This window comes from Gordionus sp. m RMFG-2023, chromosome 1 (assembly GCF_954871325.1).
Source record: "Gordionus sp. m RMFG-2023 chromosome 1, tfGorSpeb1-WG-v2, whole genome shotgun sequence".
Classification (NCBI taxonomy): domain Eukaryota; kingdom Metazoa; phylum Nematomorpha; class Gordioida; order Chordodea; family Parachordodidae; genus Gordionus; species Gordionus sp. m RMFG-2023.
In genome coordinates this window covers 14,629,878-14,651,199 of record NC_088775.1, presented here as the reverse complement: position 1 = coordinate 14,651,199, position 21,322 = coordinate 14,629,878, and the positions used below count along the sequence as shown (strand labels likewise).

The 21,322-nt window shown below is 26.6% G+C and overlaps 2 protein-coding genes across 4 annotated transcripts in view; one reads left to right on the top strand and one right to left on the bottom strand.

Moving 5' to 3' along the window:
* Window positions 1-1,737, bottom strand: part of LOC135922984 (uncharacterized) — a 29,313-nt gene extending 27,576 nt beyond the window's left edge. For 2 of the 3 annotated variants that reach the window (XM_065457555.1, XM_065457556.1), the window contains exons 1-5: window positions 1,621-1,737; window positions 1,452-1,578; window positions 1,108-1,414; window positions 740-1,068; window positions 481-692 (exon numbers count right to left, since the gene is read on the bottom strand). In XM_065457555.1, coding sequence (XP_065313627.1) covers window positions 481-692; window positions 740-1,068; window positions 1,108-1,414; window positions 1,452-1,578; window positions 1,621-1,695 — 1,050 coding nt within the window. In that variant the 5' untranslated portion in view covers window positions 1,696-1,737. The remainder of the gene's footprint in view (window positions 1-480; window positions 693-739; window positions 1,069-1,107; window positions 1,415-1,451; window positions 1,579-1,620) is intronic. The other variant, XM_065457557.1, reaches the window with a different exon arrangement.
* Window positions 1,738-7,221: 5,484 nt separating this feature from the next.
* On the top strand, window positions 7,222-20,450 carry LOC135931955 (uncharacterized). Its single transcript, XM_065469279.1, has 3 exons — window positions 7,222-8,612; window positions 18,340-18,519; window positions 20,182-20,450. Exons 1-3 carry the CDS (start codon window positions 7,364-7,366, stop codon window positions 20,448-20,450), a joined length of 1,698 nt encoding a protein of 565 aa, XP_065325351.1. The 5' UTR covers window positions 7,222-7,363.
* The last annotated feature ends 872 nt before the right edge of the window (window positions 20,451-21,322 follow it).

Below are 21,322 nucleotides of genomic sequence, written 5' to 3'. Positions count from 1 at the left end.
TGGATAAAAGTCACTTTTAAACCCTGGCTTAAATGGAACAATTTTGGAATACTAACTGTATGCATTAAAAATTAAAACAATTAGTATGTTTACAGAATACAAAATCAAATTTGATATCGTGTATGATCGATAATTTGCCAATTTCAATTTAATAACAGATTGGCCTCCAAAAGTGGTATCAGTACACCCCTAGACATAATGGGAAAACCATTTCTTAACTATAAATGGAAGATTATGTGCTCATTATAATAAATTTTTGTAATAAAATCATCCAGGTGATTTAATAAAATTGTCTCTTTTCTGATTTTATCATATACATTTATAAAAAATCTCAAAAGGTAAATTAGGACACTAACTAAAAAACTTTAATCATGGCATTGCAAAAGCTTTGTTTTTTGAAAAAATAAATTGTGATATTGCAAAAGGGCAATATATGTTTGAAAATACATTACGTGAGTAGCTATATTTTAAAAATATTACCAATAAATCCACATATAAATTCACAGTTCCCATATCTAAAGAGTTAATTGCATAATGATGTAATGTTTTATTCAGGGAAGTATATGCTGCTTCAGAATCATTTAGTGAGTAATATAATCTGGAAATTTTTTCTGATATTGATACAAGAGTTGTTTTCACATAATCACTTGCGTAATCAAAATCATTTAAGAAAAATAAAATCCTCTGATAGTCTATAATACCATTATTAAATTTTGAATTTATAAATCTTTTAATAAACCTAATATAGCTTTTTTAATCTCTCCTAATTCCTCATACATTGATGCACATTCAATAGAATACTTTACTAATAAGGTTAAATTGAATTCTTCTTCAGGTTTTTTGGTATTTCTTTTCAGTGTGTAAATAGCTTTTTTATAAAACTTTATTGCTTCATTATAGTTTTCAGAGGTTTTGCAATATTTGGCCAATTTGACCCATCTATTTGGATCCATATTTGAGTCCAAATGGGCAGATATGACAGAGTATTGATAAGATTTTAAAGAATCACCAATTTCTTCATAAATTAAACTAAGTAAACTATATGGTTCACAAGCAGATGGTGCTAATCTGTTAAATATATTAATTAACATCATATTTTGTTATTACTTTATTATTTCATTGCATATTTCTTTGGCTTGTAATTTCTGACCACTAGCCCATTGCATATTTGCAGTTCCCATTAACCCTTGTAAATGTTTGGGAAGTCTTGTTTTAGTAGATATTGCTAATTTTCCAGAATATGATTTTTCTAAAATATTAGTTCCTAGCTGTGAACTAATCCTCCTTGTTTTACTCTTACGATATGGAATATACTCTTCAGAACCTGAAGAATTTTCGCTTTTTTCATCTAATTTCCAATCTTCCTCATTAACAGAATCATGATCAACATTTTTTTTTCTGATATTAGGTGTTTCTTATGAAAATATTAGTATATGTATTAAAATATTTACCTTCTATTCCTTTTTCTAAATAATCTTGATATTCCTGAAAAGATATAATACCGTTTATAAAGTTTGATGATATTTCGTTTAAAAGATTATCGTCGTCAATTATTTGTATATTATCAAGCATATCTTTCTTTTATAAAAAAAAATACATTAAAGATTAATTTATTTAAACCATATTATTTTCATCAAGTAGAAAATCGCCAGTTATAATGCTTTCTAGCAAGCCTGCTGCTTCGCTAGAACTCATGGCTTTGAATCTATAAAAAGGATGAGGATGTCACCTGTACAATCTTTTTTAGACATGACAGCCTTAAAATACCTAACCTAGATGGCTATAATTTATAATCTTAGTTATATCGTTATTATGGAACTTTTTTATTTTAATAAAATAAATTACTAAAATTTTCAAACTGTCTTTTTTTTTTTACCCTACTCCAAATCTGTTTTTAACATTTATCCTTAACCCAAATCAACAATAACCAATTGCATTAAAAATAGATTAAAAGTAATAAAAAAATAAAAATTAAATAGTTTTAGACTTATCCTTAATTAACTAATTGAGATATATCATCCCCTTCTAATGACTCTCTTTAGACAGGATGGGGTGCTATTCTGATATATCTAACCAGGTTCTTGTAACGGGTGATGTAGATATGCCGTAGGGCCAAATATGTTTTAATTTTATGCATTTAATCAATAGCGTCACAAGCTTTTATAATTTTAGGGGGCTCAACTTACTACTTTTTTTAGGAAATATTCCCAAATAACCTTATCTTTTTATGAAATACTTTCAAAATTACATTTAAATATATATTTCCTAAAATAATTTAAATTTTAGTGGGTTTTTTAAATTTATTAAGCCCCCCTAGCGACCCCCCCCCCCCCTCCCCGTATTTAATATTAAATTTTAAAAATTATGGATACTACATTTCCCACCGAAGCCGAACACTCACATATAGAAGATAACGAATTCAGAATCATATGATGATGTTCTAGAGAATTATATGTGGGATAATTATGATGGACGTGTTTAATATTATGCGGAGGATTCTTTATATGTTGTGTTAGATATATTGATTTTAAGTTTTTTTCTTTTTATTTCAAAGATATATAACGGCAATAACAAAAAAACATTTTGTTTCTTAACTTAAATAAAGTTTAAATTATCGTTTTATTTTATCCTTACAATTTACATATTTTATTATTTTATCACTCAAATTAAATTTAATCTTAAACAAAGAACATTTTATTATCGTTTTTCGAAACTTAATGATTGATTATTATTTACTTTATCGATTAGTAAAATAGAAATATATATAGCAAACATTTTTCTAAGAGGCGCATTATTTTTTTGATATTGATATTTTTTTGATGTATTTTATTGATGAATGACTTTGATATAGTGATATAGTTCTTGTGTACTTTTAATATGCTGATTGATAAAATTATAGGAAAACTCCCATATTTTTATTAGTAGACTCTCATTTTTAGCATATTGAGTTATATTTACAAAACTGGTGAGGATTAAATAATTGGAGATGATTGGAAAACTGTATTTGAGAAATTGATGCCTCTTATTGCCAATGGAATATGCTTGAAACAATTGATTATTGGAAAAAATATGAATGTTGAATGGTATAATAATAATTGAGATTATGGTAATTTTAATGATATTTGGTCTGTTGAAAATAAATTTATTATGTAATGAAATATCATCTAACTAAGTGTAAAATTTGCACATATATAGAGATTCGATATATGGAATATGGTAATTAATCTATGGTGATAAAAGAATATTATGAAAATCGATGCTTTTATAAATGGATAATTTGGACGTCGTAATTTTTGAAGGGATCAAAAATATCTGGGGTAAGTTCAACTGGAGTTAAATCCCCCCCCCCCCCCATTAATTTGCGAGTCTAGGTCTGGGGGGCCAGAATATTTTTATCAAAACATGAGTATCAAATAAAAGCCAATTAAAATAACTTTTGACTGAAAGTATTCATACTTAGTCTTAATGGGTTGGATTTGGTTTTGGGAGTTGTGACGTGAGGTGTCAACCGACATGCATAATTAACAAATAAAAAATTTCTAAATTAATTTATATTTTAAATGTTTTACTTAATCGTAAGTAAAACATATCATTTATAATAAAATATTATTACCTACACTACAAAACATAAGGGAGTCAAGGAATTTGTTAGGAGGGAGGACATTATTAGTTGGGTTTCCCCCATAAATTTTATTGGTGATCTTTAGGTCCACGTATTGGTAGGCCTTCGGCTATTAGATTTTTATAAAAATATATCTTAGGGTTTCACTTCTTTTATAAAAATGTTCTTTCTAAAAATTGTGAGTTATAATATATATTTAAAAAGTTATTTACTTTTACTAATTTATCTTTTAAATTAGTAATATATTGTTTACAGTTTTTGGAGTGAGGGCTGTGTTGGGGGAAATTTTATAGCCTTAAAATGATATTTACGAGAGCAGGCAAATTATGAGGGAGGGGGCATGGTTACCCACCTGATACAAAATTTCCAACATTGTAAAATTAACATAAAACAAGATAAGCAACGTATTCCCACTATATAGCTTATTATAAAATTATCATTTATAATATAATATTATTACATACACAGAAAAAAATATATTTATTTATTTTCCATGAATTTAAAGGAAAAATTTTTAATATTTTTTTTTGACACCTAGAACCCTTGAACCCTTCACTTTTAAAAGTACGGGTACAGCCAAAATATCAGTATTCAGGAGTGTTCAGGGTCCAGGTTTCCCCCTGATAAAAAACATTATTCCTAGAAAGTTACAAAAAAAAGGATTTTAAAAAAGTAAATAAATATAAAAAAGTAAATAAATATAAAAATTAAAAGGTGGGCCATCATTCAAGGATGGAGGGGATGCTTAGAAGTCAGATTAACAGGCCTCTAAAGTGACCCTCTGACATGGATAAACTTTCACATTTGATTTCAGGTGTTTAGAGTTTTTTTTACAGAAGCTTTTAATGAAAATTTCTAAGGTTTTGGTGACTATGGGCATAAAAATTACATTTAGAAAGGTCAGAGTGATTTTTTAATCTTTGGTGTGGGCCGGTGCTTGTTTAATTTTAGCCGATTTTTAAAAACAGTTAACTCAATATTTTATTCAGAATAATATAACCTAAGCCTCGAGATTTTATTAAAAGATGTCCAAACCTTTCCATCTATTAGCTAAATCTTCAGGCTTGTGTATATTTTTCTGGATAAAATATTGACTGAGGACAAAATGTGGATTGTTTGATCTAGATGAGAACAATATAAATATCGTCCTAGGCTAGGGGAAGGCCGTTAGACCAAGATATTGATAAAATAATACCATCTGTTCTTTTTAATGACTGATTCAAGGCTGAGCTGTGTTAGCCATTTTTGGTAGCTTGTAATATGATGTTGAAATTTTGTGACGGGATTGAATATAGATATATTTTATTTTACACGTGAGCGTCTACCTTTATAGATGTTGATTACCACAAATAGCATATCTCTGAAATAAAAACAATTAGGAAAATCTTATCCCTTTTTTTATATAGAAATTATTTTGAAATTAAAATTAGTCTTTCTTATTATGATTGTATTTTATGCACGATTATGTACTTCATTAAATGTAAATATATTTTTTCACTATCTGTTTTTTTATTTGAAAAGTCGAATTATTCGTTATTCGTATTACGAATAAATATTATTCGATTCGTATGAATACGAGCACTACAATTATTTGATTCGAGCTTTATGAATACGAATATTTAATTATTCGATTCTATTTGATTTTTTTGGAGGTCTTATAAGGATTTAGACAATATTTTTATTTAATGAAGATTTGCTCTAATTTTTTTTAAATTATCTCTTAAATAAAGGCAGGAAAGTATAAATAGATTTTTATTTCATAGTCAAAGAAAAAAAATATTATGAAAGTTAGAGAACGATAATTTAGTGTATAATTCATCCAATAATATTTATTATTATGACAGAGATGTAGGGGGTGAGGGGGGGCGTATATATTAAATAGAATTAAATAAATAGAGAGAAAATAAACAAAACTTTTCTAACAGCCTGATATGATTCATGTGGTTAACGAGATAAATTTAAACTAACTCGGAACTGTTTGGCATTTTTCTATAACAAACAAAATTCATAAAATTAGAGAGGCGATAGCACAAATAAAGATATAATAAGTATAAAATATCGCCAACCTGATTATCGAATCTATAGTTCAACAGAAATCGCAGATGGTTATAGAGCAATAAGAAAAGTTGAAAGTGATTCAAGTTAATAATTTCATCGCAGTATATTATAAGTTTTATAATCACACCAATATCCATTTTACATGAGAACAAAATAAAAAAATGGCGTGTTATCTGATTAATACTAAAGAGTTTTTAAAATATTATAATACTTTATGGAAGTTTTTAAAAAATATAAATAGGGACAGATGGGCCGGGGATAATTGGCACACAGGAAATTGGATTTTTGTAAAGTTTACGTTTAAAATTCAGCTACATTTTAGATAATGAGGATATGAGTGTTTGAAAAGATAATTAAATCTCTAATTATAATCTTATGTATAATAATATATATGTGGAAACAAATTGTGCAAAATAATTATGCAGGCCAGGCTAAAAGTTCTGAAAGCTTTTTTTAAAGCTGAAAATTGGAAAACAAATTTATGTTTTTTCTCCTTCATAAAATTATTCCGAATAGATAACTTTTTCAAAAACTTCTATTGGCCAGTTGGGGCTCTTGTTACGACTTCTAATCTATTTTTTTGGCAAATTTCTGTTCACAACATGATGCTAATCAAAGTATCAATTTTTTTTGTAAACGATGATAAAATTACAATACTATTTAATATTTTTATAACACATAAAATATCAATAACGTTTGACGCTATACATCATCTCTATTGATGTGGCCCACTTTTATTTTGCAACTACCAAAATGTAAAGTTTAAAAAAATATCTAAAATTATTTTTAAAAGAGTTAACAGGATGCGGGTTATTATATTAGACGAATCCTATTTCAAAATACGTTTCAATATTTCCCAGCCTCCCCAAGACTTGAACCACACTCAATTTCAACTAATAATAGCATTAGAACCAGGAATTAAAATTTTCAAGAATCTATTTTTGAACAACCGGATTATTTTAGATTAGGGTGGGTTAGGATCCATCTTGGAAAATCAATTATTATTAAGTCTGTGTTAAAAAAATTCTCACAAAAACGACTTCAAAATTAGAAAAGACCCAAATCTAGTTCATAACCTTTGTTGGAACCACATAATCGACCATAGTATAAACGTTCACACTAATTCCTTTGAATATAAGCATCGGGGATCCATTAATATTTTATATATAATCATAAAAGTATACTTTTTTATGATGATAAAAATCTAAAAAATATTTTGAAAAAAGATTATATAAGAGCATTATCTTTTTATCAGGCATTAACTTCAAAAAAATATAATATTTTATATTTTAAAATTCTTTTTCCCCGCATATTTTGTTTAAAAAATTTTAAATCACATTTTTTTTGTCGTAAAAATATTCTTTTGATATAAAATATATAATTTATATTTTATTAGTTAATTGGGAGTAATTTTTTTTTGTGACAATATAATTTGTGTGTTAATTTATCGATTTAAAACAATGCATTAAATTTCTATTTTTTTAAGTATATTAGTTTATAAAAAAAAAGAAAATTACATTTAATAGTAAAGTATCTTTTGAGTAATATCTTACAAATTCCCCAATTATAATTTTATAATGATTTATCTTCTATTTTTTAATTTATATTTAAATTTTGAGATAAAAGTAATAATTATTATTTTCCCAATCATTAATAATTATAATAAGAATAAAATAGGCTAAAATGAAAAACTATGTTTTTCTTCTTCCTTCGCAAATAAATTACTTACCTTTGCCGAGTTTTATTGCTGAGCCCTATGGAGCGCAAGGGAGTGCTTCTGAGAGTCGTTTATACACAAATAATTCGAGTAAACATGATAATTGTCAAACTAGTCTAAATAATAGTAAAGAAAATATTTATCATGATGCCACTTTAAATTTGGCATCAAATAGTTGTGATCATCAAGGAAATCGACAATACCAACGTGAGGGAAATCTATATAATACAAATAGTTCTGTCATAGAGAACGGATCGTTTATTATCGAAAAAGTAAATGATGACAAATGCGAATCAGCAAATAACTGTGCTATCAAAAATAAATTGGTCAAAAGCGGCATGGAGAGCTTATTACATGTTTTATTTAGCGAAAAAGATAGATCAAATATTTTATTACCATCCCAGCAACATTCAATTCCTACAATGACTCATGGCAAACTAGATTACGATAAGGCAAGGGAGAGTAAACAGGAAGTACCGTTCAACAACCTCGATATTACGAATGGGGGAAAAATATATTCAATTTTTTCTCCTTCCCAACCAAAAGATAATAATAAAGATCGTTCGCGATCCCTGACATCGAACAAAATAACGCTGAATAAATCGAATAATATTAGCTTAAAAAATATTCATGATGATAATAATTTATCACATATTAAATCTAGAATCAGTTTAAGTAATATATCGCAGAGAGTTCAAAATATGCTGCTTAATAATTCTAAATATGATAAAATAATCAACAGAAACTACAACCCTCCGATTAAAAAATTTCATATTTCAACTAGCTGTGAATTTAAGGGGTCTAACCTTTTACCCACTTTGCAAGTCGTCAAAAAAGATGGTTGGTACGGGTTGAACGATTCTGTCCTAACGATATATCAACAGCTGGAGAGAGATGGTTCTTGTGATAAAGTTAAAGTCGAAATTATACCGATAGATCTTGTTCCCCAGTTTTTAATCAACAATATTTCGAAATCTGATTACGTGTGCAATGGCAAAAATATCAACGATGTAAGCATGCATTCACTTTCGCGAACCAATAAAAATAGAGACATAACCAGCAGATTAGCCGATAATACTTTGCAATTTTTGAAAAGCGTGTTACATGAGAATATAATCAATCCTTCCATACGAATAAACAAAACTTTAAACAAGGATATCAAAGGTGGTCTTAAGAAATATAATGTAACCGCTAAATTCAAACATGTCAAACAAAGTATATATAACATATTAATTCATCTTTTTTCCCATCCTTCCCCCTTCTCCATAAAAAATTTTTTTAAATCCCCCCCCCCCCCCCCCCCCCAACTCGTTAATAAATAAAGCAAAGTGGTTTAGATAACCCAATTTTTAGATTAGCTTTCTTGTGATGCCTTTTTTCTGTCTTCCGACCTTGAAAAGGTGATCCTGATGATCCTGTCTGAATTGAAAATATTTTTTAAACCTAAAGAAAAACTTTGAATATTCCATTCTTCCACTTACAACTCTAACAAAAATAAATTATACAGTCCAACTTCTACAAGATGAAACTCCATAGTTAATTTTAGTCAGAGTTTAGAACGAATAGAGCAGTTTTAATGAGATTATTTTTAATTCGGAGTTTAGTTGGGACATATCAGGAAGAGCACCACCATTTTCTTAAAATATACTCGATAATAATATTTTAATAATCGTTTCTCTGATTATTTTATTATTTTTTTCTTACAAATTCTTTGTTTAGCTTTAGATTTTATCATAAAGAAGAAAAGGATTAACAATAGGAATCATTTTTTATTTATAAGAAGAAAAATAACAAAGAGGAATAAACATAGCGTTTACCAGCCGGCTAAAAAAAATGGGCTAATCAGATTTAGTCGAAAAATATATTTTGGCCACGAAGTTTTTCTAAATATATAGCAACTCAAATTTGAAAGAAATTAGTATAAAATTAAAACTCCTTAAGGTAAACGGATTTTCTCCGACACGCGCCTGTAGATTAAGCAGAATTTTACAACACCTAGCCATTACCCAACTAAACTCTCTAACTTACTAGGAGAATACTCTTTCCCATTGAAAGATTTGTAGAAGCAAATCACCCCCCCCCCCCCATCAGTTCATGTAGACACTGATATATCACCTATACTGGATTTATATTCTTAGTGATCTTTTAGGGACAAAAAGAAAATAAATATCGATATATATAATATGCCAAATTTATTAGGGCAAGAATAATTTTCCTTGGCGTAATGTCAGCTTATAATACTATTTATTACTATAATTATCTTATTAAAACCCCAATTTTTCCATTTTTTCAAAAAAAAATTTGTTTGAGTTAGGCCGCTATTAATAATAAATGCGAAAATAGCACGATATCGGTCCCCAAAGTATGGTATCTCTCATCGTTATGAAGAGCGATATCTCTCTATTTTTGCACTCTTATAAATGTGAACTTAGATCAAATGATGTGGCTAGTTATTATAATTTAGGAGATCCTGAAGAGTCAATTATAATCTATTTTTAAAATTTAGTCTGAATTTTACTGGGCATATGAAGTGTGCGCTTTAACAACTGATCAAAATTATAATATTTTATTCCATTCACTTAGATATAGTATGTCCATTTATTGTAACTTACTATTTTAATTTATTTTTCTAACAGTGACTCTATCCCATTTGTCAATAAGACAAAAAACAATAAATATTAGAACTGTAACAAGAAATTGCATTATAACATATGATCATTTTCTATTTTTTTAAATTTTTAAATATTTTTAGCAATTTTAAAAAAATAAATTGTGACCCTTTCGACATGTGATTAGGAAAAGATGAAATTAATAATAAAGAAAATATTATTTTATCAAAAGATTTTATCTATATCTGCTGTTAAATTGTGTTACATCTAGTCCACCTGAATTTAGCTTTAGGCGTTTTTGAAATAAACACTTTGCTCAAGTAGAAAGTGTACTCTAAGTAGCGTGCTTTATTAATTTCAGCTGAGCACACTTAGACCTCACCCAGTGGCCCCTACACTATCTGAGGGAAGGAAGCAGAATACCTCCTAAAAAGTACCCCCCCCCCCCCACCTTCGAAAAAATTGCTAATTATTATTTGACACTCATAAATTTCAAAAATAATTTTTATTGCATCAATCTTTAATATATAATATAATAAAATAAAATTATTAAAAAAAATATATACTTTAAATATATTTTTTTTAAATTAATAATTTAGACAAATTAGGGGAATAGAAAGCGAAAGAATCAATATTTAATTGTTTAAATAAATTTTTTCCCATTGATAAAATGAATAAATTATTCTGAAATGGATCTTTCATTGCACTACGAAATATTGTTTTACTTAATTTAATTACTCATGACCCTTTCAGCAGTATACATGAGGTAGTAAGAATGGTTAAAAAATATTTCTATAAAATTGTAAAATTAGAGAAAGAAGAAAAATTTTAAAGTAGACGATAAGGTAAAATAAACGAATAGTTTTCCCAGTCAGAATCATAAGTCTCAGAATTATCATCATCATCAGAAGAAGAAGCTAAATAATGTATTAGTAAAAATATTTTAATTAAACAAATTTACAATTCTCAGAATCTGACAAATCTTTAAATTCTTTAACCTATTATTTAATTTAACATGTATTAACGGAAACACGAGGTCGAGTCCGATATCATAAACCAGAAATCATTTGATTATGGATGGGTACAATAAAAGAATTAAATTTTTTTTAAAAAAGTACCCACTCTCAAATTTTTAGAAGCAGTTGCTTCGGACCCCCACCGTTGTAGGGCACTGACCCCACCCTGGAATAGCCATAACACGTTAATTAAAGCCAACTCATAGGTGACCTAATATTTCTTGATCAACACCATGTCTAATTGTTTAAATTTTTATATATGCTAGGAGTAATGTGTCATTTTTTCAACTTTAAATGATTTTTTTGCAAAAATCTGATTTTACTCGAAATATATTCGTGTGTAAAATGTCTATCTTATGAATTTTAAACCACTTTGCAGTTAACCTTAGAGTCATTTATAATTCACCTAAAAATATGATAAACGAATATTATTAAATTCAAGATTTCGTCACAAAATCATCTGAAATTTATATGGTAAGTATTCCAAACATAACAGAATATATTTCTGATAAAAAATAGATTTTTAAAATTTAAAATATTACTTTCAAAAAATGATTTAAAGTTTAAAAAAATAATGCATTGCCGGAAAAAAAAACAGTGTATAATTTTTCATAACTTGTAAAATTTATATATGGTAGATAAAAAAATTTAATTTCAATTTAATTATCTTTGATTTTAAATTAGTTGGTCTTATTTTAAAAATAAATCATTAAATTTCAAATAAAAAACTATAGTTAATCCATAAAATTAGCATAACATTATTTTTCGACGCATAGATTCAGCGTAACAGATTTTTTTTAAAATTAGGAATTTTCCTGGCATGGAAATTAAGTGATCGAAATAAGAAGGTTAAATTAGTTATTAAACGTGATCACATTTGGAAGTTATCTTTGTAGTTATTACAAATAAGTATCTTATACAGGATATATAATTAAATTAGTTTTTTTTCTCTTCCAATATTGTATTAAAGTTTTATTTATATTTTATAATAATATTTTTTTTGAAAAAAGCTTATTTTTGAGGTATATTATATAAAATTATATTTTGTTCTAATACTTAAAATAATTGCATTTTTCAATATGAAATAAAATAATAAGGTATAAAAACAGGCACATGATTTTAAATTAAAAAAAGTTTTTAACCGTACATAAAATCGATAATATATTATCCTTTATAAATATTTTGCTCATAAAAGAGAAAAATAATTATGGTAATTAGTTCCATTCCATAATAGTGACACCGAGATATTAATGAGATTCACTTTTTTTTCAAAAAAAATCATGGGAAGATTGACAGGTATGAATTTAAGGGGAGAAATTCATAGTGGAAATGAAATATGAGTTAACAGCTGATCAAGCTTAAAACTATCTTTTAATAAGGCCAATATTTCTTTATCCATATTAATGGTTCTTAGAATATTATTATGATTGGAAATTAAAAATTAATAAAAATAAATTATCTCATTAAAAGGCTTTATAAATTCGTTCAGCTGTTAATAGGTGTCGCATCATTTTCTCTGACCATATTCAGTTTTCGGCGTGTTTTTGGAAGGAAATAAGATGAAATTTATCATAATGATCAATTCTTTCTGGAAATCACTGCTTCCCACTAGGGAGCAAAGGGATGACAATAAGCCAATCACATATAATACTTACCGAAACTGACATTTCATTTATTAGAATTCTATTTGAAGCGTCGTTGATTATAAATCAGATGGTGACACCATTTTGGTTTTCCTCATAACAAATTTTATAAATAAATAAAACTTTAATTCTTTTTTTTATTTTTAATATTAATTGTTGGTATAAAAAATCAAAATAGCGTGGTACCCGCTGATTTGGATAGATGACATTTATATAAATATATTCGTTAGTCTACAAAAAAAGATCGTATATTTTCTTTGTTATCTTCCTATTTTTGAAACTTTCTAAATTGTATTCATACTTGTATACGGAAAATAGCTGATTCTTTAATATCATATTAATTTCATTTATATAAAGGTAAATATTGTGCGTATGTAAATTTATACAAGGATTCTTGAATTTTTTTTTTCTATCAACTAGTAGAGGAGAAGGGATAATATAAAAAATGGGCGCTGACTAGAGCCAACTCCTGAGCCATCGCATCTAGTCGGCTTGAGCCTGTGCTGATTTTTACGACTCTGACTCGAGCTGTAAAACTGGGCTCATTTAAAAACACTAGGCTCAAATAGAAATCCAGAAATTGGTTTACTAAATCTGTTTTGCGAAAATAAAAAAACTTTCAAAAGATTTTAAATCTTAATCAAAATCGTATGTTAAAATTTTGAAATTTATAAAAAAAATTATAATTATATTTATATTAATGTTACAAAAGTTTCTGAATTCAATTTTTGATATTTAGGCCACAGTCTAAAAAAAGAAATTAATACAAAGGAAATATTATAGTTTCATTATTTATATGATTTATATTTAATAAAAATAAAAAAATGAAAAATTTTCAAATATAAAATACTGTTCGTTGTCATCAATGATTTATTAAAAAAAACAAAGGGGAAAATAAATAACTGCGACACAAAATTTAAAGCCTCTATTAGATTATTCTGAAAACTTCTGCATTAGGTTGTGTCCAAAATTTCAAAAAAAAACTTGATACGCAAACTCTGAAAAAGAGAAATAAGCTTTCGTTTAAATTCTAAAAATATTTTAAAATTTTAAAAATTTAACATAACGATTTCTAAAATTTCAAAACTTCTAAAAGTATTAAAACTTTTCGAATTTAAAATTTATTCCGCAAAAGTATTCTTCGAAGTATTTGTAATTTAAATAAATTTTTCGAAATTTATTTTCGTTATTATTTAATTTATATTTATAATACATCTTTCAAAAAGGTATTTATATTTATCTTCAGATAATTTATTTTATATATCGAATGCGTTTTTTTGAAAACTTGCCTAAGCCCAGAACACCATTTTAAAATTTTTATTTAAAAAAGAACTAAACTGGTATAACTATTGATGGTTCGACACTCAGTGTGAATTATAATATAAGGGTCATTAATTAGAAAACTTTGAATTATATAATTATATATTTTTTGAAGACTATAATTTAGACTTCAATATAATGACGTTAGAGTAATAATAATTTATTTTGGCACAAAAAAAAACATTTTTTTCGATTTTTTAATTTTGTATAAAAAGTTTTAACACGATTATAAAATGAATCATTAATTATTTATAATCCAATCGAAGAATCTGATACACTATTACAAATATATAACGATAACCTCAATAAAACTGAAAAATTAAGTCGTATTTGTTACATGACAACTAATGTCAACGAATACTTTTCTTCTTTTTTTAAAAAAAGAAGAGTTTTCTGTTTGAATTGAAATATGTTTTTAATTTGAAATTGAATTAGAATCAATATAAGCATGATTATGATTTATTGGAATATAATAAAAATGATAGGAATTGATGTAATTGGTTAATTTTTTTAAGGCGTCCTATAACGCTTACTTCAATGATCCTCATCTATGGCGACAACGAATTTCGCCGTAAACGGTCCACAGGCTCATTAAGGTGCCATCTTAGAATGCTGGGGATTAATCATTGCCGAAGCCAATCGGTCCTCAATCCTTTATTTTCCAAATTTTAGGTTTAATCTAAATAAGTGCTAAAATACAAAATAGGATTATAGGAAAAATAAACAATTAAAAAGCATGAGATGTTTTTTTCAGAAATTCGGAAGTAGGACTGGTTAAAACTTCAAAGATTTATCTGGTGGAAAAGGTTAAACAAGAAGAGAGGGAACCGTTCAAGAGATATACATGGACTTATTAAAAGGGGATTTAAAGATGTTAAGACTAGAACCAGAGATGGCACAAAACATGGGTGAATGAGGACGAAATAATTCGTTCACTATTTTTATGCGATTAACACAATTTAAATTAGAAATAAAGAAGAGGAATGAATGGATGTGGAACTCAAATGTCAATATCTAAGAGATTTGATCTTGATAAATTTTATTTAAGCTATATTAAACCTAATAAAATAATTCAGTGATAAATTATCTGAGTCACACAAGTGAGTGATAAATTACAAATTTTAGCAAATTTTTTATGGTGAGCTTTGTCCCGGTTTGGGGTTCTCAAAAATTTAAAAAAGGTTGGCTTCTTAAATTTGACCCGGTTCTAGATTCTGATTCCAAGATTCGATTAACAAACTTTCTCAAATGAATCACAAAGTTTTGAACAATATATGTATGAGTAAAATTTCAGGCCATTTTCTTTTCTTTCTTTCGTTCGTTCTTTCTTGAATATTAAAGAATGCGTGCTTTAAATGTTCGTTACATATTTTGTTAGAAGCTGTTCTGGTTGAGGTTTATATAAATGCTGTTGTTACAATTTCTAAAATTTTAAGAAAAGAATTATTTTCTAATTTCGGGTCCTATATGCGGTCCGGATTCAAGGGCCCATGTTTCAATGATTTTTACTTCTGCAAATTACAGTCTATTGGTTAATTGAAAATCACTATTTCTACATTGCCATCCATTTACATTTATTGTCTTACTTCTTCACCGTTAATAACTCAATTAGTAGGTATCCCAATTCGCAAAGAAAAAAAATAAAATATAAAAAGAATGATAAAAAATAGAATAATATACTAAAAAAAATGAAACCACTTAATAAATAGCATCCATTCCTTGTTTCCTTGTGTTCCTATATCTTTTTTTTATGGATCTTATTTAATCAATTCTCGTTTTCTAACTTTTCCCCTTTGTTAGTTTTTAAATCCCATCCCTGGACATATTATTATTAATAAAGTGTTATGTAATACTGAATTAATTTTTATAAAATAAATTATTTTCAATTTTTATATTATTTTTAAAACTATTTATTCGTCATTGTTTAATGATACACTTAAAACCACCAATCCAAAATAAAAAAAAATATGGTTTGGTTGTTTTCATGATGCTATCAAAATCGAATACATTTTATCTTATGTTATAGATATAACTGAACTATGTATTATGCCACATATACGTATTTTTAAATTGAAATCTGTTAAATACAAGTTTAAAATGACAACTGAAAATCAATAATAATTGGAATATACTACATTGTTTGTGTACTTGTATTTTATACATGAAATGAATTAGTTTATTTAAATTTAGAATAAATTTGATATAGGTCTATTTTTACGCTCCATTAATCATTTCGATTAGTATTAAAGTCTTATTAATCTTTGTCTGAAGTATTGATTATTTATATTATTGTAATAATTATAATATCTTTTCTAAGAATAAAAAGTTAAATTTTTTAAGGCGAATTGAAAGGATAGGGGGAGGATATACAGATTTTTATTTAACAAACATTGTTATTATATATATATTTATATGAAAATGTAATAAAGTATAATATAGATATATAAAATAATGAATTTTAAAATTTGAATTTTTGTATTTTTCCAAATGGAGTGAACTGATTTAATTGCATGAAAAATTTGTCAAAATTTAAAAATATTATATTATATTTGTTTAAAGATCGATTATGGAGATTAATTTTTTTTACAATAATATTATTATTTTTAATTTATTTTATATTAGTATAGTTAAGGATTAAAAATAATACACTTTTAATATTTTCCAAAAATGTTCTTGCAAAATATAACATAACGCCATTAATTAGATTGCGTATTAAATAATTAACTAATAGCTTAGATCATTATGCTAAATGATATATTCGGTTTTCTTAAAAGGATCTGGGTACTTTCCCCCAGAGTTAGAAAAAAAAATCTTCCTAATCTTTTTGAGCAAAAATCTTTGAAGATTTAGATTTTTTTAAAAAAGGGATTTTGGCATATTTGCTTTTTCTTTGAAATGGGCTATATTTTATTACATAAATTTAACTGTGATTGCATATTTTAGCTTAAGAAAATTTGATTTTTTTAAAAATTTGGTTTAAGTAATACTCTCATTTTAAATGATATAATAAATAAATTTGAATAGATCCTTTTCAAATTTTTTATAACTACATTAAAGAGTAATAACTAAATAATGCCATATATTGAAATAAATATTCAAGAATAATATGTGTTAATAAGTGTGTTAGTTGTCTTCTTTATTTTTTTAAAAAAAATAATTTTTTCTTTTTATTTCGATCGGAGATTCGACAACTTTCTTTGGGATAAATTTCTTATAATTGTTACTAAAATCTTCAAATTAAAATTAAATTTGGCCGTGATGAATGCTTTTATTATTTTTTACGTTTGTCAAAAAAATAATTGTAAATAAATTAATGAACCATAGGTAGGGACTTTTACAACCCCCCTCTGTGTCAAGGATAATTTACTCTCTCACTCCCCTACCCCTTTACTGCCTCTTACCTTATTCTTACCCCTTATCAACTTAACCCTAAGGTAAGTTCTTGTACTTAAAGCTTCGAAATCTCTCAATTTATAATTTCTGAGAGATATTTATCATTCTAAAAAAGTCAAAAATAGTGTTGTTAATTGCTTGGTCGTAACATTTACGACCCAATTTTGTGCTCAGGCCTGCTTTGATCATGAACCCTGAGAACAAACCTGGGGTTCAGACCAGGCACTAAACCCCATTTATTTTTAGTTGTTTTTTGTTGAACTTAGGGTATATATTAGCTTTATTCATTAGGAGAACAAGCATTCCCTCTCGATAAGCTAATGTAGGGTTTGGGGGGGGGGGTCAGGAATATTTATCCAAAATAATAATATGGGTATCAAATAAAAGGTGTTTTTATATATCTTGACTGTAGTAATCATAATTATTATTCTAACTCAGTGAGTCTAGGTCTTAAGGGATCAGGAATAATTTTAACAACACAAAATATTGATATCTCAACACGTTACTTACTCCATAAATTTAAGACAATTTTCCCCTTGAAATTTTGTGACTTTTTTAATTTTCTTAAAATAAAATCTAATATTATAAATCTATTCTTTTTAGATATAAACTCATGTGTGTTATTGGGATCAAGTATGTCAGGTCCATTCTTAAAATTTTGCGCAAACGATTTTGAAATTGCAGTCATCATAAGAATATGTCTGATTTATTTTACTAGAGAAACTTCTAATATCAAATTAATATCAGTTTAAATAAATGGGGTAGGGTTGTACCTTGAATTGGAGCTAGCTGACACATGTCATAACAACCGGAGTCAATCTTATCAATAATTAAATATTACGGTTTTGTTTTGTATTGAAAATTAAATCAAATAATATTTGCCTGTTATAAATAGTCTTTACCGATAAATTTAAAAAACTTAATTAATTTTAAAAAAATAATAAATTTCAAAATCTTTTAGATGAAATAAAGGATGATCTCGAATCCAAAGTAAGCGAAGAATATTGTTTTGATTCTCTATCTGAGAATACAGACTCTTCGGACATCAATGAAAGCTCAGAGACTGATGATGAATATGGATCAGATTTCTCCACATCTACTGAAGAAAGTGATTTAGATGTCGACTCGAAATTTTCTTACGGTTAAAAAAAAATACAAAAATACATAGACAATGTAAAGATATTTTGATTTTAGCTGAAGACTATAATTTATCTAGTATTGGATAAAATAATATTATGTTTATATAACTTTAAATCATATTGAAAACAATTAGTTTTAAGCGAAATTTTTAAGATTTTCGACAAACAAAGCCAATATAGTAAATAAAACAAATTAAGAGGTCTTAATGTTGCTAAAAGGCTATATTTGAGTCGATTTTTAAAAATGCTAACTCAATATTTATTCTAGAAAAATATTACGCAAGCTTTAAGATTTGCTCATAGATGGCACAAGAGTTTGGACATCCATTAGCGAAATCTGGAGGCTTATGAAATATCTCATAAAATACTGAGGTTTAACAACACCAAAAGGCCTAGTGTTTGAGAGTGAAGGATAAAATAAAAACAAGATATGTATATAATAGAACCGATAATTTCTAATTTTTTTTACAAATCATCGCATGTATGATGTTTAATTATTATTTTCTAATTGTGATTGTGTAAACATTAGTTTATATATAGGTCGTATTGGGATAAGAAATCCATAGGGGACGCGAAATCTCTCGATTTTATATAATTTACTGAGAAGAATGTTTAAAGTTATAAAATCCAATTTGACCGGAAATGTTTGCGAATTTCACAACAATTTTGCAGTAGATTTTATAACTAATACTATTAAAAATAAAAATTAAAAAAAAACACAAAAAGTTAATGGCGGAAATTGTCTAAAATTTAGAGGTTAACCCTGCATTCATAGTTAATGCGAATTCGCGGCAAAGTTTACAAAATATAATATAAATATAATAATTTTACATTAATTTTTATATATTTCGCCGCGAATTCACGCTATCTGTGAATGCAAGGCAAGTGCATTCTACATGCTAAATTACATTTCCAGTCATATAATGTGATTTTGAAATTCTAAAACATAGCCCATGGATAATAATTTAAATAGAAACATTCCTAAATACTCATGAATTCCATTTCTAATACGACATATATATATGTATTTCTTTTCTTTTCTTTTCTTTTCTTTTCTTTTCTTTTCTTTTCTTTTCTTTTCTTTTCTTTTCTTTTCTTTTCTTTTCTTTTCTTTTCTTTTCTTTTCTTTTCTTTTCTTTTCTTTTCTTTTCTTTTCTTTTCTTTTCTTTTCTTTTCTTTTCTTTTCTTTTCTTTTCTTTTCTTTCTTTTCTTTTCTTTTCTTTTCTTTTCTTTTCTTTTCTTTTCTTTTCTTTTCTTTTCTTTTCTTTTCTTTTCTTTCTTTCTTTCTTTCTTTCTTTCTTTCTTTCTTTCTTTCTTTCTTTCTTTCTTTCTTTCTTTCTTTCTTTCTTTCTTTCTTTCTTTCTTTCTTTCTTTCTTTCTTTCTTTCTTTCTTTCTTTCTTTCTTTCTTTCTTTCTTTCTTTCTTTCTTTCTTTCTTTCTTTCTTTCTTTCTTTCTTTCTTTCTTTCTTTCTTTCTTTCTTTCTTTCTTTCTTTCTTTCTTTCTTTCTTTCTTTCTTTCTTTCTTTCTTTCTTTCTTTCTTTCCTTCTTTCCTTCTTTCCTTCTTTCTTTCTTTCCTTCCTTCCTTCCTTCCTTTTTTCCTTCTTTCTTTCTTTTTTCTTTCACAATAATAAGAAATAATTAATTTTTGTGAATTTTTCAAAAGATACTTACGTGTGCAAGATTTGTGATCATTATTTTGAAAGTGGCCAAGAATTTATGAAGCACCAACAAAAGAAAAAACATTTTTGGTGTGGTATATGTAACGTCAATTTAGTCTCCATGAAAATGTTAAATCTGCATAAAATAGATTGCAATCATCGTTCCGATAAGGATTCCTTATTCTTAGATTGCAATCCATATTTAACCAGTCCGCTCATTGAATATAATCACAGTTATAGCAAGGACAAGATGGATATTGAGACCTTAATTTAGGCTAACATAAACTCGATAAATATAATGCTATTATGGGTAGAATACCATATCATCAGCTAGAAATTTACAAAATTATAATTATTTAAATTTTATATGCTGATTAAATTTACACAAATAAAAATTTATATATAGTAAAATAACTAAGAGCATTGGAAAAACCAAAGGTGGGAAGGTGAGATATCTCCCCCTAACCAATTGTATTTTTTAAGTAGTAAGTACTATTTTAAAATAAATATTATTCACTACAACTCACCTACACTTCACACACCCATCTACCGAATAATGAAGAGAATATGTCATTATAAAAAACAATTTTTATTTTAAGAAAATTTATTTTAAAAAGTTTAAACCAAAATTATTTTTTAAATAAAAAAAACCTAGTCAAAAAATCTGGCTTACCCTGCATTCACAGTTAACACAAATTGGCGCCCAATTATACAAAACATTGATATAAATAAAATAATTTAACATTAATTTTTGAAAATTTTGCTGCGAATTCGCGCTAATGTGAATGCAGCATTAAACTTCTATAAAATTTATGGGGAGGGGATAAAATCCTAGATGTTATGGACGTATCCTTGATCAGCCATTCATAATCAAGATATTTTATCATTTATTTTTACAAAGGCAGAAAAATTATATTAAAAAAAAGCAATAACTACAATGAATATAATCTAAAATGAGATTGTCTAATAATTTAGGAAGGATTTGGCATTCAAAAATAGAATTATAAAAACAAAATTTTTCTAAGTAGTAACCTTTTAAAAAAGGTAATGACATTAATATCAAGGCTGATAATTTATTTTAAAATAAATTTAAAAGTGTGCATACATGCGCCATTTTATGGTCTGCATGTCAGCTAAGATGACATT